The sequence below is a fragment of the Marasmius oreades genome, chromosome 2, assembly GCF_018924745.1.
Source record: "Marasmius oreades isolate 03SP1 chromosome 2, whole genome shotgun sequence".
NCBI classification, from domain to species: Eukaryota; Fungi; Basidiomycota; class Agaricomycetes; order Agaricales; family Marasmiaceae; genus Marasmius; species Marasmius oreades.
In genome coordinates, this window is record NC_057324.1 from 4,285,422 (window position 1) to 4,301,960 (window position 16,539).

Below are 16,539 nucleotides of genomic sequence, written 5' to 3' on the forward strand. Positions count from 1 at the left end.
GAGACTAGGGCTGGAAGACGCGTTTTTCATACCGTTCGATGCATTCTAGAATATTTTCCATATAGGGTACATGCGTCGAGTTCAATGCACCCTCGAATGTGGATGCTTGAGCCTTGTCGTCCATCGCATCGTTGAATTTCCTCTGCATTCACCATCCAAAATCATGTCTCAACTGCTGGCGAGCCTGCCCTCATCTGTGAGTACCGTTGTCTACAGTTTTGGCAGAATCTCTTTCTTTCTGACATCTACCGCTATCCAGGATGCATTTGCGACGATAATCATGGCCACTTTGGCGATGAAAACATTTTTTCTGTTCATTTTGAACGTTGTCTCCTTCGCGGAGATGTTTGTCCCTCCAACGCTGAAAGTAGAACCCGGAGCACCTCGTCTAGTCAGCATGACTCAATCGTTGGACCTCGCGGCGACCCCCCTTCCTCCTGCTAACGACGACGGTAATATTGCCATTGTGATTTGCGGTGGGGTGGGCTCCCTCATCCTCTACTATGGGGGATTTCTTCTTTCTGGACGCGGCAGCGCAAGTTTGTCGTTATGCGTGCTTACCGTTTTCGGGACGTTTATGCTCTCCTCCCTCGCAGAAAGGTACCCTAGATTCGATAAAACTGTCAAACAGCCAATCGCGTTTGGTGCCCTCTCATTTAGATCCCAAACCTCTCCGCGTCCCAAAGCAAACTGGAACAGTGTTTTCGACAACCTACCCTGGCCCAGGAGGTCGGCGACGTATAACATTTTGTATTCTGGCTCTGTTCTACCTGCTGTGACAGTCGCTGTCGATATGACTGTTTTAGCCATTGGCACGAAGGTTACAGTGAGTTTATCTTACACCTGCCTCCACATTTTGCTGAGCGTGTAAACATAGGTTGGATTGGGGCTCTGTGCGACTTTTGAGGCGATCGGGATATGCACAACGAAGTTCCAACAAGACTTCCCAATGATGGTAAGAGAGTTGTATACGAGAGGATGATGCTTATGTGACCAATCTCAGAGCATCCGCTACATGGGGCTCCTGCTTGTAGCGTTGTATCACGATCTCCTGATAGGTGTTCTTAGACCGACATGGCCGGGTAACGTCTGGCATTTTATTCGTAAGCTGAAGACCCCGTATGCATTTATGGTCCTGGTATGTTCTACGCTCCCTCCATGATGCCATAGTCCTTAATTTCCGCTACCAGCCAATATTCTTTCGACTTCATCGTAGCTTTATGTGGACGGAAGTGGTGCCCAGGCTCACGGATGCAATCAACTCACTGACCTTGATCATTGTTGGTCAGTATGTCTCTGACCCTCTTTTGGCCATGGACTCGACTGCAGATTTCATCGTCAATCCGCCTTTCTCTGCTCGCTCCGTGGGTCTATTCATTGCGGCCTTAAGCTTGGTAAGCTTTATTCTCATATATATATACAATGAATCTAATAACCTGCCTCCAGACAACAGTACCTGCGTTAGGTGGCTATAGAAAGCGATATTGGGCTCTCAGTGGCGCAGGTATCGGGATATTAGGCCTACCTTGGGATGCTGTACGTGGCTTCAGAGTCTGATTTCTGCGGCCGCTTACATTTCGAGGCGTCTAGGTCGCTCGGCCTATAACATCTCTGATCATTCTAGGAATTGTGGTAAGATACTCAATACAATTACATTTGAGACCGGCTACGAGTTTCACCGTCCAGTTTGCCTTGTTTTCCTACCTCTTTAAATCGATTGCCAGGCATTCTGGATGGAGTGTTTTGGGTTACACGATCTTCATCCAAATATTAATCGTTTTCTGGGTAACCCCGTCTCATGGTCATGCTCTTTGTTTGCATCGTATTGAAAGAAAACCTTTCTAGAGCTTCCTGTTTTGTCACTCGGACGACATTAGGAACTCCTACTCCCAAGGAGAGCTCGAGATCGTTCAAGTAGCCATTGTTGCAGCGGGATCTGTGAGGGACTCAATCCCCAAAACAGGAGCACCCGCTCGACTTGAGCGGTTGACATTGGTGATAGACATCTCTTCTTTGGTTTTCACCTTGGGCTCGTTTGCATTGGTAGGTGGGTGGATAAGTCGTGAACGACAGCTACTGATTGGAACCTTGACGTCATAGATCTACCGGACTCTTTTCATGAAGAGGTGGAATACGCCAGCCTACCTGGTCATGCATTTGCCGTTGTGGGTGGCAATAGGGATAATGGTTGCATCGATGCTGGTAAGGCCCATTCGCCACTTTCTTCGCCCTAGCTTCACACATGCCCCAGGCTCGGAGTTACGATTATCACGTTGGGGGATTTTTGACCCAGGACTTGAAGCCGTTTATCCTCTGACTTTGTTCCACCATGGTAACCATTAGGCATCCAGGTCCCGATGCCGGTTGGTTGCGCCTTTGTTCGCCATAAGTTCCTTGTTGATTTCCATCATCATCACGTTGATCGCATTAGTTAACGTCATTCAATATTATCCTTTCTTTTCCTTTGTCTCTCAGTCTCTTTGTCCAACAAGCCACTGTCCTTTAAAATTAAAAAGGTCCACCCGCTTGGAATCGCTCTTGCTCACGCTACCATCATCCTGTCTCATAATAATAATGAGTGAGGTTGCACCGCTCACTCGTTTTACTTAGAATAACATCGCTCCTTCAGGTGGCTTATCCTTCACATCATCGAAAATTGGACATGGACGAGGGGGCCAACGTCAAGCTCGAGTTGAAGACAACTCTGAGCTTGAGAACCAATCACGCTCAGTGGCAGAAATCGGGAAGAGTTCTAACGACCTGGAGTTGGTACGTCGAGCGCACCGCTTGGAATATTCGCTATTTGACGTCCCTCAGAATCTGGAAATGCTCAAGGTCCTTCGTAAAGACGCAGAGACCAGATGTAACGAGGCTACCATCCGCGTACAAGAGTTGGAGCGCGAACTTCACTTTGCTACATCCTGCATTCAAGATATGGGGCTGGAGCTCCAACACGGCTTAACAATCAACAGTGAGCTCCAACAGCAAAACGCTCAGCTTCAAACCGCTCTAGAAGAAAGTAATAAGGACAAGGAAATCTTTTTCCGTGGCTTTCGTGAACGAGACACACAATTGAGAGCAGCTGAAGCAGTAAGGTCATTCTGTTTTCACGATCGTACGACGCCGATCACACCGCAATTTTTCTAAATCTGCAGCAAGCTCAAACCCTAGAAATTCATGCGACCGAGCTCCTCCACCAAACTCTGCAAGCTTCGACCTTGCAGAACCAGCAGCAATTGTTAAGTATCATGAAGAATTCTCTCGGTGTCTGCACCTTGTGCCAAAATGGTTACGACGAAGCAAGGCTTCCCTCAACGTGAGTGGCAATTACCCGGATACCCTGTTCTTAAGATATTCTTATCCTAGATTGCCGTGTGGAGATTGTTTCTGCGATGAATGCATCCAATCACTGCAGCACAACACCAGGACGTGCCCCAACTGCCGGAAGGAGCTCAACAGGGAATATTTCCGATGTTTAGCGTTCCGTAATCTTCTGTTGGCCCTTTGGAAGTGAAGGTAGTCTGAGGGCCGGGCTGCCGTCATTAGCGAACTAGCTTATAATGGTGCTTTTGTATGGAACATTCGTATCATGATCAACGCAATAGGTAGGCCATGTCAAGCGTAATACAGACCTATTCCTCGTGTCGGCCTCAGGAAACAGATCACCTATCAACCCCTGCTCAGTCGAGATCGCGATCGCATATGTGGCCGCTTGTGAAACATTTATATCCCCCGTTTCATTTAAGAAACCTGATGCTGCATCTATTCTGACGGTTTCGAACGATGATACCTACTATGGGTGTCAAACGCGTCGGTTCTCCGAAGAAAGTCTCCCCTTCACAGAGCAAGCAAAAACGACCAAACAACATTGTTCGAGGCAAACGGGATGACCCACACGGACCAAGTCTGAAATGGGATTGGGGGCCTTTGAAAGAACTGGAGATTAAGAATGAACCTGGTAGCAGTAACGTCGCCCATAACAGCGCCGATATCATCAAGATCAGTTCTTCAGAGGAAGAAAGCCCTTCGCCAAAAAAACCCAGGAGTTCAGAATCTACAGTATGCTCCTGCTTCTTCCGGAACTTTGTTCACCAGTCTGACATGTCACCCGCAGGAACTCAGAACCCTGAAAGCCGAGAAAGCTGCCCTCAAACAAAGATACCAAGAGCTTCAAAATGTGCGTACAAATAACCTAACCTACATAATTATCTCAACTATCACCGCAAAGCGCTTTCGTGTCCTTGAGGACACTCATAGTAAGACCGAGGCAGACCTGAAAAAATGGGGCATCCCGGTGCGTGTCAAGTCACATTATGATAGAGATTTGACTGAGCTTCCAGCATTCATGATTTAGGCCGTCTCACAGATCATCAGGTGTGAAATATGCTTGGCATATATGAATACTCCAACGTTGTGAGCGGCACATTTCACTTTTCTCAACAGAGATGGAACGCTCACGCTTCTCAGCATCGTTGAATGCGGTCATACATTCTGCCATGGCTGCATTCATCGGTGGTTTACGGAGGAGGACCGCAAAGATGTTTCATGGTCTCTAGATCTCGAGCCTGGATATTCCTGCCCTTTATGTCGTGGGAAGGTCACCAGTCGCCCTTGCCCCGCGTATAAGTTCAACGAAATAGTTTCAGCCACAATGCAGGAGATACTCAAGAATCTGAACCTTCAAGAGGCGGAAAAGATAGAGGCAGAAAATCACCGCCATGCGGTGGCCCAAAATGAGGAGCAGTGGGACCAGTATTTCTTCTTATAGGTCAGGTTACCTCGCTACGTACGTACAGCCCTATGTACAGGATCACCTTTGAGGCAAACTATCTCCCTCTTTTCTTTCTTTCTTTCTTTCTTTCTCTTCCTCCCGTTTTGTGGCGTACTTTGCACATTTATTCCGGTTTCACACTTCTTTGTTGTATTGAATGACGTCCTTGGGTTGGGGTCGATTGTCGCTACATACTTTGAATCTTTGCTCATTTGCCCACGTCTCTATCTCAGAATGTCCCAATTTCCAAAGAAACTACCCATAACCCAAACCCCCAGTCTGCAGAGTAACACCTATCCGCTTTACGGTCTTGGAGTGACATTTACCTTCGATGAGCTGCGGGTCTGTCCAACGATGGTCCGACTACCTACATACAGGCGGTGCCGGTGAGTCACTACGACCCTCCGTATATGAGGAGTCCAAACCTGGGGTATGGCCCGTTTTGACTGGATACAAACGGAATACTGACCCATGGGTGTCTTCCCCTTGACATATTTCATCCGAAGGGCCATTCACATTTATTACAAACCATCGATCATGGCTGGAGCTTGCCTCTCCCAATAATCACAAGGGTAAAGGCAACGTTCCCTGGGACATCAGTTTATACATGCTGCGCTACGCCGTTGTTATAATAACCAACCCTACTGCGTTTTTTTTTCATCATCCGACGGCGGGTCGCTAAGGTCGCTCAGGTCCCCCAGCACCTCCCGCTTGTAATCGCCTCTGGCCAGTTCGTCATAATGTGTATACAAATCCAAACCTTCCTTCTGTCTGACCTTCCTATCCTCCTCCTGTTTCTGGATAGAAGCCTTGCGTTCTTGCGGGTCCTTTCCTCTGGCCTCCATCTCGGTATCGTTCTTGAACCCGTTATGTTTGTATCGGAATAAAGCCCCAGCCGTGTACTGAACGAGAGAATAACGAGTCTCCCCCGGATGTATTGGAAGATTGGCGTGCGTTATGATCGCAGAAGGTATGAGGATGGTGGCCCCTGGAGGAAATCGTATACGAAGGCCAATTTCGTATAGGATGAGGTCTCCTCCTTGATCTGGATTAAACTCTCCGAATGGAGTTATAGCACACCATCCAGGCGCATAGTTTTGGTGGTCTTTGTGGGGTTTTGCGCAGGTTGCAGGCCCTGTGTTTGTGGTAGCTGCTGCCCAAAACCCTCCTCCAGGGTTCGGATGCGGAGGAGGCTTTAGATCCCCATCTCGTTGGGTGAGATCTTTGAGCAGGGCCTGGTATTCAGCAGACATCTTGTACGCGAATGATCTGAATAAGACTGCGGCACAGAGAGATGCTTAAGCCAGGCTACGAATGAGATACGGTCTCAGAGCTTACCTCCGGTGTGTCCAGCCACTCGAAGCATGTCGCCATCGTTCAACAGGTGCTCTACGGCTTTCTTGTTCTTACCGCCAGTAATAGCAATATTTGATGGTCTGACTTGACCCCCGCCATGAGAGAAGCCGTAGTTTCGAAAAGAATAGTCTCCGCGACGGTGAAAGAGATGCGCAGGCGCATATGTAGATGCGTCGTAGGTGGTTTTGAATGCCCTGGACGCCCGAGCAATGACATCCTCCCAATCTTTAGCCCTGGGAGGAATGCCTCCTAGTACGGCAAAAATGCGGCCTCTACAATCCACCAACAATATGGTCTCTCTGGGTTGGGAATTATTGTGAGCGATAACTCGGTCAGCCAGCGAGGCACTCACTTTCCATCCCATGGGATGTATCGGAATCCGTCGATTGATGGAAGTTGGCCTACAGGGACGTCCTTGGTGCCTATCCAGCCAGGTTTGGACAGGCTGAGGGTCGAGGCGCAGAATTTATTCTCCTCGACCAGATAGAATGGAACTGCCTTTCAAGCCTCCTTCAACGCGTTAGGCCTAAGGCTGCGATCATACGCCCTTCGTGCAGCGTCCTCCTTTCGTTTGTCTTTCTTTCTTTGGTCCAACCCCGCCCATTTCTTCTTCAGGCTGTTCTTACCCCTCTTCCTCTTCGGTCCATCCGTCCCCTGATCATCAGCGCCGGACTTTTTGCGCTTTCTGCGCCTCTTCGACGAGGAATTGCATTTTTGTGCTTCGTCAGCGGGTTGGCGGGCGGGAAAGGACGCCGATGCATAGGCAGAATCAACTTCAGGGGCGTCAAGAGGTAAAGGGTTAGATGAGGAAGCATTGGCCCGTTTGTCGGCCTTGGAGCTCTTATGCTCGTTTTCGACCTCTCCCAGATCCTCTTCCTCTTTCAACAGGAGGATATCGGGGCACTCTGAGCCCTCCAAAGGAGCCAGCTCACCCAAGTCGAACCCATCCTCCTCCCTTTCCATCCTCAGCTCATCCTCCTCTCTCAACTCATTCTCAAGGTCGAACTCATCAAACTGGTAAGCGAGAACCGGCAGCGGATCTGAAAGAGGCGGTTAGTTATGCGAGCCGAACTTTGACAAGTAGAGCAAGCGAAGAAAGCTTGCAGCCTACAGAGGCAATGCCCTGTGGAGACCGGCTTGAAAGCGACTGCACGTCACGTAACATTAAGGCAGTGCTTTGAGCTTTAAGATGCGATACGGCAGCCTTGCCTTTAGATGGGCTGAGCTGTCTCCATGCCTCAAGCTTTCCGCACAACCGCCTCCGCGACGAAAAGGATAAGACAAATAGAAGTACAAAAGGACGAACCGGGAATATCTTCCGTTTGAGCGGCCATGCACAGAACCAAGGAAATCGCGTCGTTTGCGTTTGATACGTTGCGCCAAGGTTTCGCTAAATGAGAGGGAGTTGGATACGTGGCCGGGTTCGAGGTGATGGATATAATATCAGATCCAGGACAGATATCTGGATCAGGATGCGGAAGAGGCTAGCAGAGCGGAAAGACAACTGTCACAAATCGCAGGACCTAGGCGTACGGTGACAAGTCGTGACGGTCACAAAAGTCGGTCACAAGAGTCGGTCACAATCCTGAATCCGGATTCGACGCTAACTACGACGTTGATGACCGCTACTCAGATATCTGTTCTGAGCTCGTCCCTTTGGTTTCTTCAAATTATGTATCCCATTTATCATCAAATCGACCTTTTTCGCCACATCAATAATGAGCCCAAACTTAGATATTTGTTCTGGGCCAGCTCTAACCTTGAACATTTGAACGTTTGAACGTTTGAACCGCCAACCCTGCCAAATGATGTCTCTGGTAGTTGGGGCAGCTCAGCAGAGCCTGGCATGTTGTTACGTTCATTGAGGACAGCGATTACAATCCTGCAGGCAAGGGTTGGTCTGGACCTCCATCTTTGTTGCGTCTATTCCATCCGAAACCGACATTCTCACCACCAAACACCGTTCCCGAGGTCTCCCAATGAGAACAAACGCTGCTGGGCTGGTTTTCGATTCTCAAGACTTTCCCAACTCAGGAGTCAGATGTCTGTTCTGGGCTGGCTTCCAATTCTTGTTTGCCGTCTCTTGACCGGTCGTGGTTCTATGCAGCGGAGTGCGTCAAATAGCATCGGAGTTGATTCTTACGGGCGCTATCCAAGTACGTACTGCCTCAACCTATATTTAATAGTTGACCAAGCATTCAAATTCGCTACTACTAGATTTGGCTCGAAGATGCTCATCTCTGGTCGAATAGGTCTACCTACCTCGCGTGCTCCAACGAACCCACTCCTGTCGGTGAAGACTTGCGTACAGGTGAACTTTCGAGTTCGTTGGATATCCGGTCTGCTCCCGTCTATGTCAAGCGCACCCTTCCAGTATAAACGGTGCAAAAGGTCGGATGGGCATTTGGAAGGCGTCGTGCCTGCCTCACGTACTGCAATATATCCACGTCTGCTGGTGAAGACTTGTGGACGGGTTGGATCGCCCTCCACAGTGACATCGCGCCTTGTCATTCTATAACCCACTAATAGTAGACTGGTATATGTCTTGTTTTTCGCTTATATCTCCTTCTCGACCTGTTCAAAATCATCAAAATCACGCTCTTTTTCCTCTCTAGTTATGGGCCTGAACGGTGAGTACTTCGCCACCCTGTTTATGTAATCCCAGCTGAACACTGTCAACAGAAGTAGAGCCTGTGAACGCCTTAGCTTGCGTGTTACGCTCCCTTCTCGATTTACAGATATCTGGACCAGGACCAGGCCTAGGTCCGGAAGGCAGATGCCAGACATGTACGGCTGTCAGTTGACCAGGGACGCATACCGCTACATGCAAAAGGTTATTCCCGTAGCAAACAAGTCTGGTTTGTTAACCCACTCGATTTTCAGCGTGTGGAAACGCACAAGGAGTTCAACCTGGCGCTCGCCGTCAAACGCCAGACTATCACAAACGGACTCAAGTATTCTCTTGCCACTGGCAATTCGGGTGACCAGAAGAAATCCAGGTCTTCAAAGGCAGGAGTGTCACAAGTGCTCAACCGCACACTTATGCGTCTACATCGTCCCATTTCTATCGGCGTAATACTCCTCTTGGTTGTGAAGGAAAGATCGCCAAGCCACGTCAGCTACACAATACCCATTGGGGAATGGTCTGCCCTGCAGAGATACCCGAAGGGCAGGCCTGTGGGCTGGCCAAGAATCTCGCTCTTGTGTCCTGCATCTCTGTTGGGTCCTACTCTGCACCCGTCATCGAGTTTTTGGAGGAGTGGGAATCGCGGAAGAGAACGCACACCCAACCACGCCATTCACGAAGGTACCACGCCGTGTACGAAGGTATTCGTGAACGGTGTATGGATGGGTGTGCATCATGATCCAGCGAACCTGGTCAAAAAACTTCGGAGAAAGGATGATATCTTCGAGACATCCGAGAAAGAGAACTGCGACTGTATACCGATGCGGGTCGGGTTTGCCGACCTTTGTTCATCGTGGCAAACCAGCAACTCTTACTCCAGAAGAAACACGTCAGGTGGCTCACCAACGGCCAAAACGATGAAGGATCTGAGTATAAGCGGGAGCACCTTGTGAAAGCAGGTATTGCTGCCGCACTTTACCAAGGACGACTTCCATCCAGAAGCGAGAGGCTTCGTTGAGAATTCTTACCTTCGTGGGCTGACGCTGCAGGAGTTTTTTCCATGCGATGACTGGAAGAGAAAAGTCTCATCGATGTTGCTATCAACACTGCGGAGTCGGGTTATATCCAAGGCCGATTGGTGAAAGCATTGGAAGAGTTGAAACGGTGGGGAACGGCTAGAAGTTGCCTCCGCCATTGCTGGGTCTTGAAGGAACAGAAGGCGGGTAGGTTTTGGGGGAGCAGTCTTCGATAATAACTTGCCCGCGCCCGTTCATTTGCTTCAAACACGGTGTCGCGATCTTGATACGTGTTTTCTTAGTGGAAACGTTTTTAAAAAGGTCCTAGATTCAGCATTTGGCGGCGCACCTCGTCGTTTCTCTTCAATTCCCTCCCTTTCCCTAACCCGGTATACTCAATCTGGAAACTTGAGCGTTCATATTTGGAGCCTTGTGTTAACCAACTGTAAGACGGGATGAAGAGGAAGCTGCGGCTGTGTGGCCCCAAATCGAAGTACCCAATATGGTCGTTGTAGACTGCTTAGTCGTTCAAACAGGCTTATCCAGTTGCGCATCCTCACTCACACCGAAAGGTCTGACCTCAGGTGCGTCTCATTTTACTACACGTTAGTGATGTTTAAATCATAGTTCGCAGTGATGGTCGCTCTCCCTCAACATCGAGATGATCCTCTCATCAAATACACCGCTAGGTGAAGGAAACATAAATCCGGGGCGGAGAAGGCGGGGGAGATCTACTTCTTGAAGGGAAAGGCGAAGGATGGTTGGTTTTTCAAGGTGGGACGGTCTGGGGATGCAGGAAGGCGGTTTCTGGAGCACAAGGCAAGGTGTTGCATCCGGAGATTGAAGTTTCTTGGCTCCTGGCGTACTGAGAAAAGCCATAAGGCGGGTATGTGAACTTTCCTACCGTCTGATTCTTGCTTTAACTAACGTTGCATGATCAGAGGCTTTGATTCATCTGAAGATGGCAATCGACGGTTTCGTCAAACTTCCGGAACAGTGTATTTGTAAGTTCTTTTTCTTTCGATGATTCAAACTGGTCTTTTTGTGTCATTCTTAAGGTGGCCGGGTACACAGAGAACGCTTTATCATCCCAACAGCAAGGGCTAACGACTGGAGGAAGGCAGCGGAATTGATCAAGAAGAATATACTGGCTCACATTTGAAGTTGTCGCACTGTTGTAATTTGCTATCACTTGTTGTACCGCTGTCTTCTCAATCCAATTTACACTCGTTATGAGCCGTCGCAACAATGAGTACTAAGATAATTAATACGAACAATATGACCGAGGTAGGCCTACCTTTTTTTTGTATGGTGAGGTCCTCTGTCCGTACATCATTCACAGGTGCTTCGTCAGTCCATGTATAGGTGCTCTGTCAGTCAATGTATGGTGGTTCAGGAATCACTGATTCCCTAACCCATTCTGAGTGTTGTGATATCTATAGTGTACTAGCAGTGGCCATCCTTAGCCTTGAAGGGTTCATAATCCGGATTGAACAGCCGGAGTCCGGAGTCAGAACGGTCTGGAATCCGGACATCCGGATTAAATCCAACTTTTCGAAATGAGAAAAGTCAATGAAAACTTAAACTTTTTATACTATATTTGGATAATTTTTCTGGCGCTAAAATTCTGAGTTTTTGAGTCCTTTTTGCACCCTAAAAAGGATACTAAAAGCATAAGTTTTCAGTGCATTTTCATTGTACTAAAATCTTACGATTATTTCTATTTTTTGTACCCTTTTGAAATCCCAGAAAGGTGAAAAAAAACCTGCCTTTTCGTAGCCTTTTACAGGCACCAAAGTCTTGGGGAAAAACTAGGTTTCAGTAAAATTTTGCAACATCTATAATTTGCCCAAAAGCTGGTCTTTTCAAAGACTTTTTGGAAAACAAAATTCCCAACAAAACTTCAAGTTTTTCTAAAATTTTCTGACCCAGAAAAATATATCCAAAATTAAAATTTCATCACTATTTTCCTGTTCCATAAAGTTTGCTAAAAGTCGGAGTTTTCGGCGGTAGAACAGAGTGGGAAAAGTGTGTGAAAATGTCTTCATTTTTCCTAGTGTCACCAAGATGTTGTGGAAGTTTATCGCACCGAGTTAGATTCTGAAGAAAAACAGAAGGTCGTGATAGTAGCTGGATTGTCCGAGGGGCTCAGATGTGTATTTCCTGAGGTTAACGGTTCTATGGAAAGAGTAGAAGCGGTGATCGACGGGGGATCACAAATAATCGTGATTGATGCATGGGTTGCTCAAGGATTAGGCTTGCAATGGGATCCGAATTCAGTGATTCACATGCAGTCTGCCAACAGACAACTGAAACCAACACTGGGAGTGTGCAGAAATGTACCTTTCAAGTTTGGTGAAGTAACAGTATACTTGCAACTTCATGTGGTGGAGAAAGCTCCCTTTCAGATTCTCTTGGGTAGACCTTTCGATGTCCTAATGGAATCGAAGGTGCAAAACTTCAAGGATGGAGATCAGTGGGTTACGGTTTCTTGCCCAAACAAAGGAATTCAAAGTGTCATCCCTACATACATGAGAGGGGAAGGCATTAAGATAAAACCTAAGCGGGAACCAACCCTACGGACACAGAGTTCAGAGGAAGCACAGAAAGAAAGAGAACAATGAGGGACTGAATCTTCAAATTTTCAGTCCACCTTGATGAATTGATAGAGGATCAAGGAGGGGTGGCTCTACAAATATCCGTAGATGCTCACGGTGTTCCACGAATTGAAAAATATAAAAATTTGATAAATGCAAAATTCTCTCCTATGGAGCTGGCTGGAGCCTTCATAGAAGCTTCAAATACTGAAAGGACTACTAGTCAGTCTGATTCAAGAGTGATGAAAAACATTGATATAAACGAAAAAGAACAAAAACACACAGAAGATACAAAACACAAAAACAGTGCTTCTATTTCTCCTTGTGCTACGGACAGTTTTCTTTCTTTATATTCATCAGCACCAGTTTCAAACTCCCTAGATTCCATACACGATGAATCTACGGAAGGAGAACGGTTGCTTTGTACCACTAGAAGAGGTTCAACCCTCGAAGGCTTCAACAGCCAAAAATTGGCACATCAATCGGACTCTTCTCAACAAGATAAGATAGATGAGCTTAGTGAGATCGCCGTAGACAGCAGAGCTTTACTCTTGAAGGCTCAAGATACCCATAGTCTATGTGAACTTGTTGATTCGCTTAGTACAGATTTCAAGGATCTCGCTGATGCGTCAAAAATCGAAGAAAATCCAAATAGATTGATACCCCCATTGCTCCGCCTATGAAGTTTTGTAGGGGGTGCGGTTGAAAATGAAAATGCATTTGATACAATGCTAAATGAAGCATCTACACTGATAGACTATCATCAGAGGATGTACGAGAATCACTACCAAACCGACAAATGTATAGCTTTGGATTTGGATAGGTTAGTTAAGGATCCCAAGAAGCATGGCAAGACTTTGTTCTATGAACTAGCTTTTCATAAGGAAAGATGGTTGCAAGTCTACAGGACTATAGACAACTTTCCTAAGGACCTTTATACAGGCGAAACCCCGATAGATGAGATTCTATCATCTATGGACTCTCTAAATGCCTTTGTTATCGAACTTAATGCATGTGTACAAGAGATACGGCTTGCTCTATGCAACTTAGAAAGGGAGCTTTCAAGAGAAAGTCTCCCTACAAATTCATATAGCACATTCTTGAGTAGCTCGCAGTCTATAGAGCATGAGAACTATGTTTCCCAAGGTGCTACGGCACTTGGAAAACATACAGTTCAGTCAGTCTACGGAAAATACAAGACAGTAGCGCTTAAAGTCCGACCACAGTTGGCTAAGATGCCAGAAGAATTCCGAGTTCTTAGGAATATTACTGGGGATCCGCTTGAAGGGATGCCAGTACTATCGCTGCACCCTCCTGAATTCAGTCCAAGAGAACGGTATACAGAAGAACATAAGGAAATCATAGAAAAGAATCATAATGAAGGCTTTCTGTGGCCTGAAGAAATGAAGTTAGTACACCATCTGATGAAAATCCAAGAGAAAGGATTTGCTTGGAGTGCAGATGAAGGTGGAACATTTCGTACAGATTTCTTACCGCTGATTAAGTTTCCAGTGTTGCCTCACAAGCCCTGGGTTGAGCATAATATCCCTATTCCACCTGGGATTTACGAAGAAGTCTGCCAGATCTTGAAAGACAAAATCGCAGCAGGAGTGTACGAACCTACTACGTCGTCGTATTGATTGAAGTGGTTCATGGTACTAAAGAAAGATGAAAAGAGTCTACAGCTGGTTCATTTGTGAGAACCATTGAATGCAGTCACGATTCAGCATTCTGGGATTCCACCTGGAACAGCTGAGATTGCTAATAGCTTTTCCGGATGAGCATGTATAGGAATGTTAGACATTTGGGTTGGCTATGATGAAAGGCTTATCGACAAAGAATCAAGAGACTTTACTACATTCCAAATGCCCTTTGGTCCCTATAGATTAGTGAAACTACCTATGGGATGGACTAATTCAGTCCCTTTGTTTCATGAGGATGTAACATACATTCTACGGGAAGAAATTCCTCACGTTACTAGACCATACATTGACGACATACCTATATGAGGACCTAGTACTAGATATGAGTTGCCTGACGGAGGCTATGAGGTGATCCCTGAGAATCCAGGCATCCGTAGATTTGTTTGGGAGCATCTACAGAATGTGAATCAAATAGTTCAGCGAATGAAGTATGCAGGAGGTACCTTCTCAGGTCCGAAAGCTTTCATTTATTGTGCTGAAGGAATGGTAGTAGGTCATAGAGTGTCCTACAACAGTGAAAAACCTGTAGAGAAGTTTGCAGAGATTGTTCTCTCTCAGGATCCGAAAAACTTCAGAAGTAAAACTGGTATTCGATCATTTCTGGGAATTGCAGGACAAATGCGCATGTTCATTAAGGACTACGCTAAGAAGACAAGACCATTGAATAAGCTCACTGGAGCTTTTGTACCATTTGAAATGAATGAGGAAGCTTGTGAAGCTGTCTGAGAGGTTCAAGATGAAATCCTGTTATGATCCAAGTGCCCAACATAAACGCTAGTCACTTTGGCCAATCAAGCAATATCCGGAACTCCAAGTCTAGCATCACCAGACGCACATCCACGCCGAAATTACCGATAGGACCGACTCAATAACAATGAAATCTCAATTATCATACCTAAAACCTGTTTCCCATGGCCTCAAGGCCTAATCTCTGTTTGCCAAAGAGATTCGTCATAGTCTTATAAGTCCTGTTGACTCAAATCTCTCACTCTACCCTACTCTGACTACGAATGACTCGTATTTCTTGTCAAATGTGTGCCCAGCTGTCAAGATCCTTATTTCTCATTGGTAGAAATACACGAGTTTACCGAGAACTGCTGCCAACATTCAAGGCATGACTATTCTCTCATGTTCCATTCAGAATAATGACAAATGGTTAACTTTAGAACCTTCAAAAGACCCACCTACATTCCTACGGCACACATATAATGACATTGTACCCATATATATCTGACTCGATAGTGACTCACTATTATACAAATAAATACATACATAGTAGCATATAAAAACCAAGAGGTTTCGACACAAAACCTCAGCCTAGTGTTATGACTTGGTAACTGATTAACAGAAGGAGTTTCAAGTTTTACAAGCTTATAATGATTCAAACTAAGGTTGATTAATGAGCAAGATGTGAGTGGTTAGTTTCTATTCAATGGTCACTATACTATGTACAGTATAGGGGTGCAAAATGTAGTAATGTTAGTAGTAGACAAGGTTAGGATTCTTAGTTTCAAAGGGTGAAAGGATCTTACATGTTATTCAAGTAGTCAGTTTGGTTCAGCTTGGCTGGTATTCACACAGGTGTAGTTTTGTAGACTCAAATGATATTGTTTAGTATCTAATGAGTTACGAGAGAGAGAGAGAGAAATAGTAGAGGACAGTAATTGAAGGTAAGAAAAGAGGTTACAGAGGTTTCAAAATAACTAGGTTGGGAGTCTCGTGTTTGAAATCTTAGTTATTATATAGTACTAAAGTTTGTATATATTTGTATAGTCCTAAGTCAGTATTGCATAGCTACGGATTGACTATGGATCAGAAAACAAAAACAATAACTACGGAAATATGATATATTTGTATTAATTGGTGAGTTTTGCTAAAGTGCGCAGTTCAGAGGGGTGAGGTGTAGACTCGGCATGTGAGAATGACGTGTGAATTCGGCAGTGCAAGCCAGAAAATGAGGCGTCCCATCGGCTTTATGCTGCGGCGTGCTGCGTTAAATGTACTGGAATGTGGCACATGGTCCACAATCACGGATAGATGGCGATTGTGATCATCTTAGATATACGGTGATATGATTACTTTCGATAATCAATATTCGGGGTTGTCGGTGTGATATAGACGGAAGCTTGGTCTTGGCAGGACAGTTTCGGAGCATCCAGCGTCTGGTTTGGGCGTTTGGGTCACAATAACCTAATAGGTCAAAGCGTTTGGTGTCTAGTCTGGGTGTTCAGAAGACTCGGGTCATAACACCTAGGTATTTTCTAACCCTCCATAACTCCATAACCTACCTACTAAATCATCTCTCTCTGTAGTAATTAAACTCTGGATATCTTATTCACTGTTTTCTCACTACAACCAAACTATTAACCAACCTATACAATTTTAACTCACTGTTTATCAGTAATTCCAGTACTTAGTACTAGAATACAATAGACATTAACTGCTACATTTTACTTCTGACCATCCTAAG

At 46.0% G+C, this 16,539-nt stretch overlaps 5 protein-coding genes across 5 annotated transcripts; 3 read left to right on the forward strand and 2 right to left on the reverse strand.

The window, feature by feature from the left end:
- Positions 1-163: 163 nt before the first annotated feature.
- On the forward strand, positions 164-3,320 carry E1B28_005111 (uncharacterized protein; the record flags this gene model as incomplete). Its single annotated transcript, XM_043149655.1, has 13 exons — positions 164-196; positions 260-826; positions 878-955; positions 1,004-1,138; positions 1,191-1,394; positions 1,447-1,536; positions 1,591-1,632; positions 1,687-1,785; positions 1,846-2,047; positions 2,101-2,202; positions 2,630-2,769; positions 2,818-3,090; positions 3,156-3,320. The coding sequence occupies 13 exons, from the start codon at positions 164-166 to the stop codon at positions 3,318-3,320; spliced, it is 2,130 nt and encodes a 709-aa protein (XP_043014262.1).
- A 463-nt stretch (positions 3,321-3,783) lies between these two features.
- On the forward strand, positions 3,784-4,768 carry E1B28_005112 (uncharacterized protein; the record flags this gene model as incomplete). Its single annotated transcript, XM_043149656.1, has 5 exons — positions 3,784-4,059; positions 4,115-4,177; positions 4,229-4,294; positions 4,355-4,413; positions 4,468-4,768. 5 exons carry the CDS (start codon positions 3,784-3,786, stop codon positions 4,766-4,768), a joined length of 765 nt encoding a protein of 254 aa, XP_043014263.1.
- Positions 4,769-5,412: 644 nt separating this feature from the next.
- E1B28_005113 (uncharacterized protein) lies at positions 5,413-6,491 on the reverse strand (the record flags this gene model as incomplete). Its single annotated transcript, XM_043149657.1, has 2 exons — positions 5,413-6,050; positions 6,110-6,491. 2 exons carry the CDS (start codon positions 6,489-6,491, stop codon positions 5,413-5,415), a joined length of 1,020 nt encoding a protein of 339 aa, XP_043014264.1.
- A 137-nt stretch (positions 6,492-6,628) lies between these two features.
- On the reverse strand, positions 6,629-7,461 carry E1B28_005114 (uncharacterized protein; the record flags this gene model as incomplete). Its single annotated transcript, XM_043149658.1, has 2 exons — positions 6,629-7,167; positions 7,434-7,461. 2 exons carry the CDS (start codon positions 7,459-7,461, stop codon positions 6,629-6,631), a joined length of 567 nt encoding a protein of 188 aa, XP_043014265.1.
- A 1,283-nt stretch (positions 7,462-8,744) lies between these two features.
- Positions 8,745-9,706, forward strand: E1B28_005115 (uncharacterized protein; the record flags this gene model as incomplete). Its single annotated transcript, XM_043149659.1, has 3 exons — positions 8,745-8,757; positions 8,810-8,820; positions 8,891-9,706. 3 exons carry the CDS (start codon positions 8,745-8,747, stop codon positions 9,704-9,706), a joined length of 840 nt encoding a protein of 279 aa, XP_043014266.1.
- Positions 9,707-16,539: the final 6,833 nt, after the last annotated feature.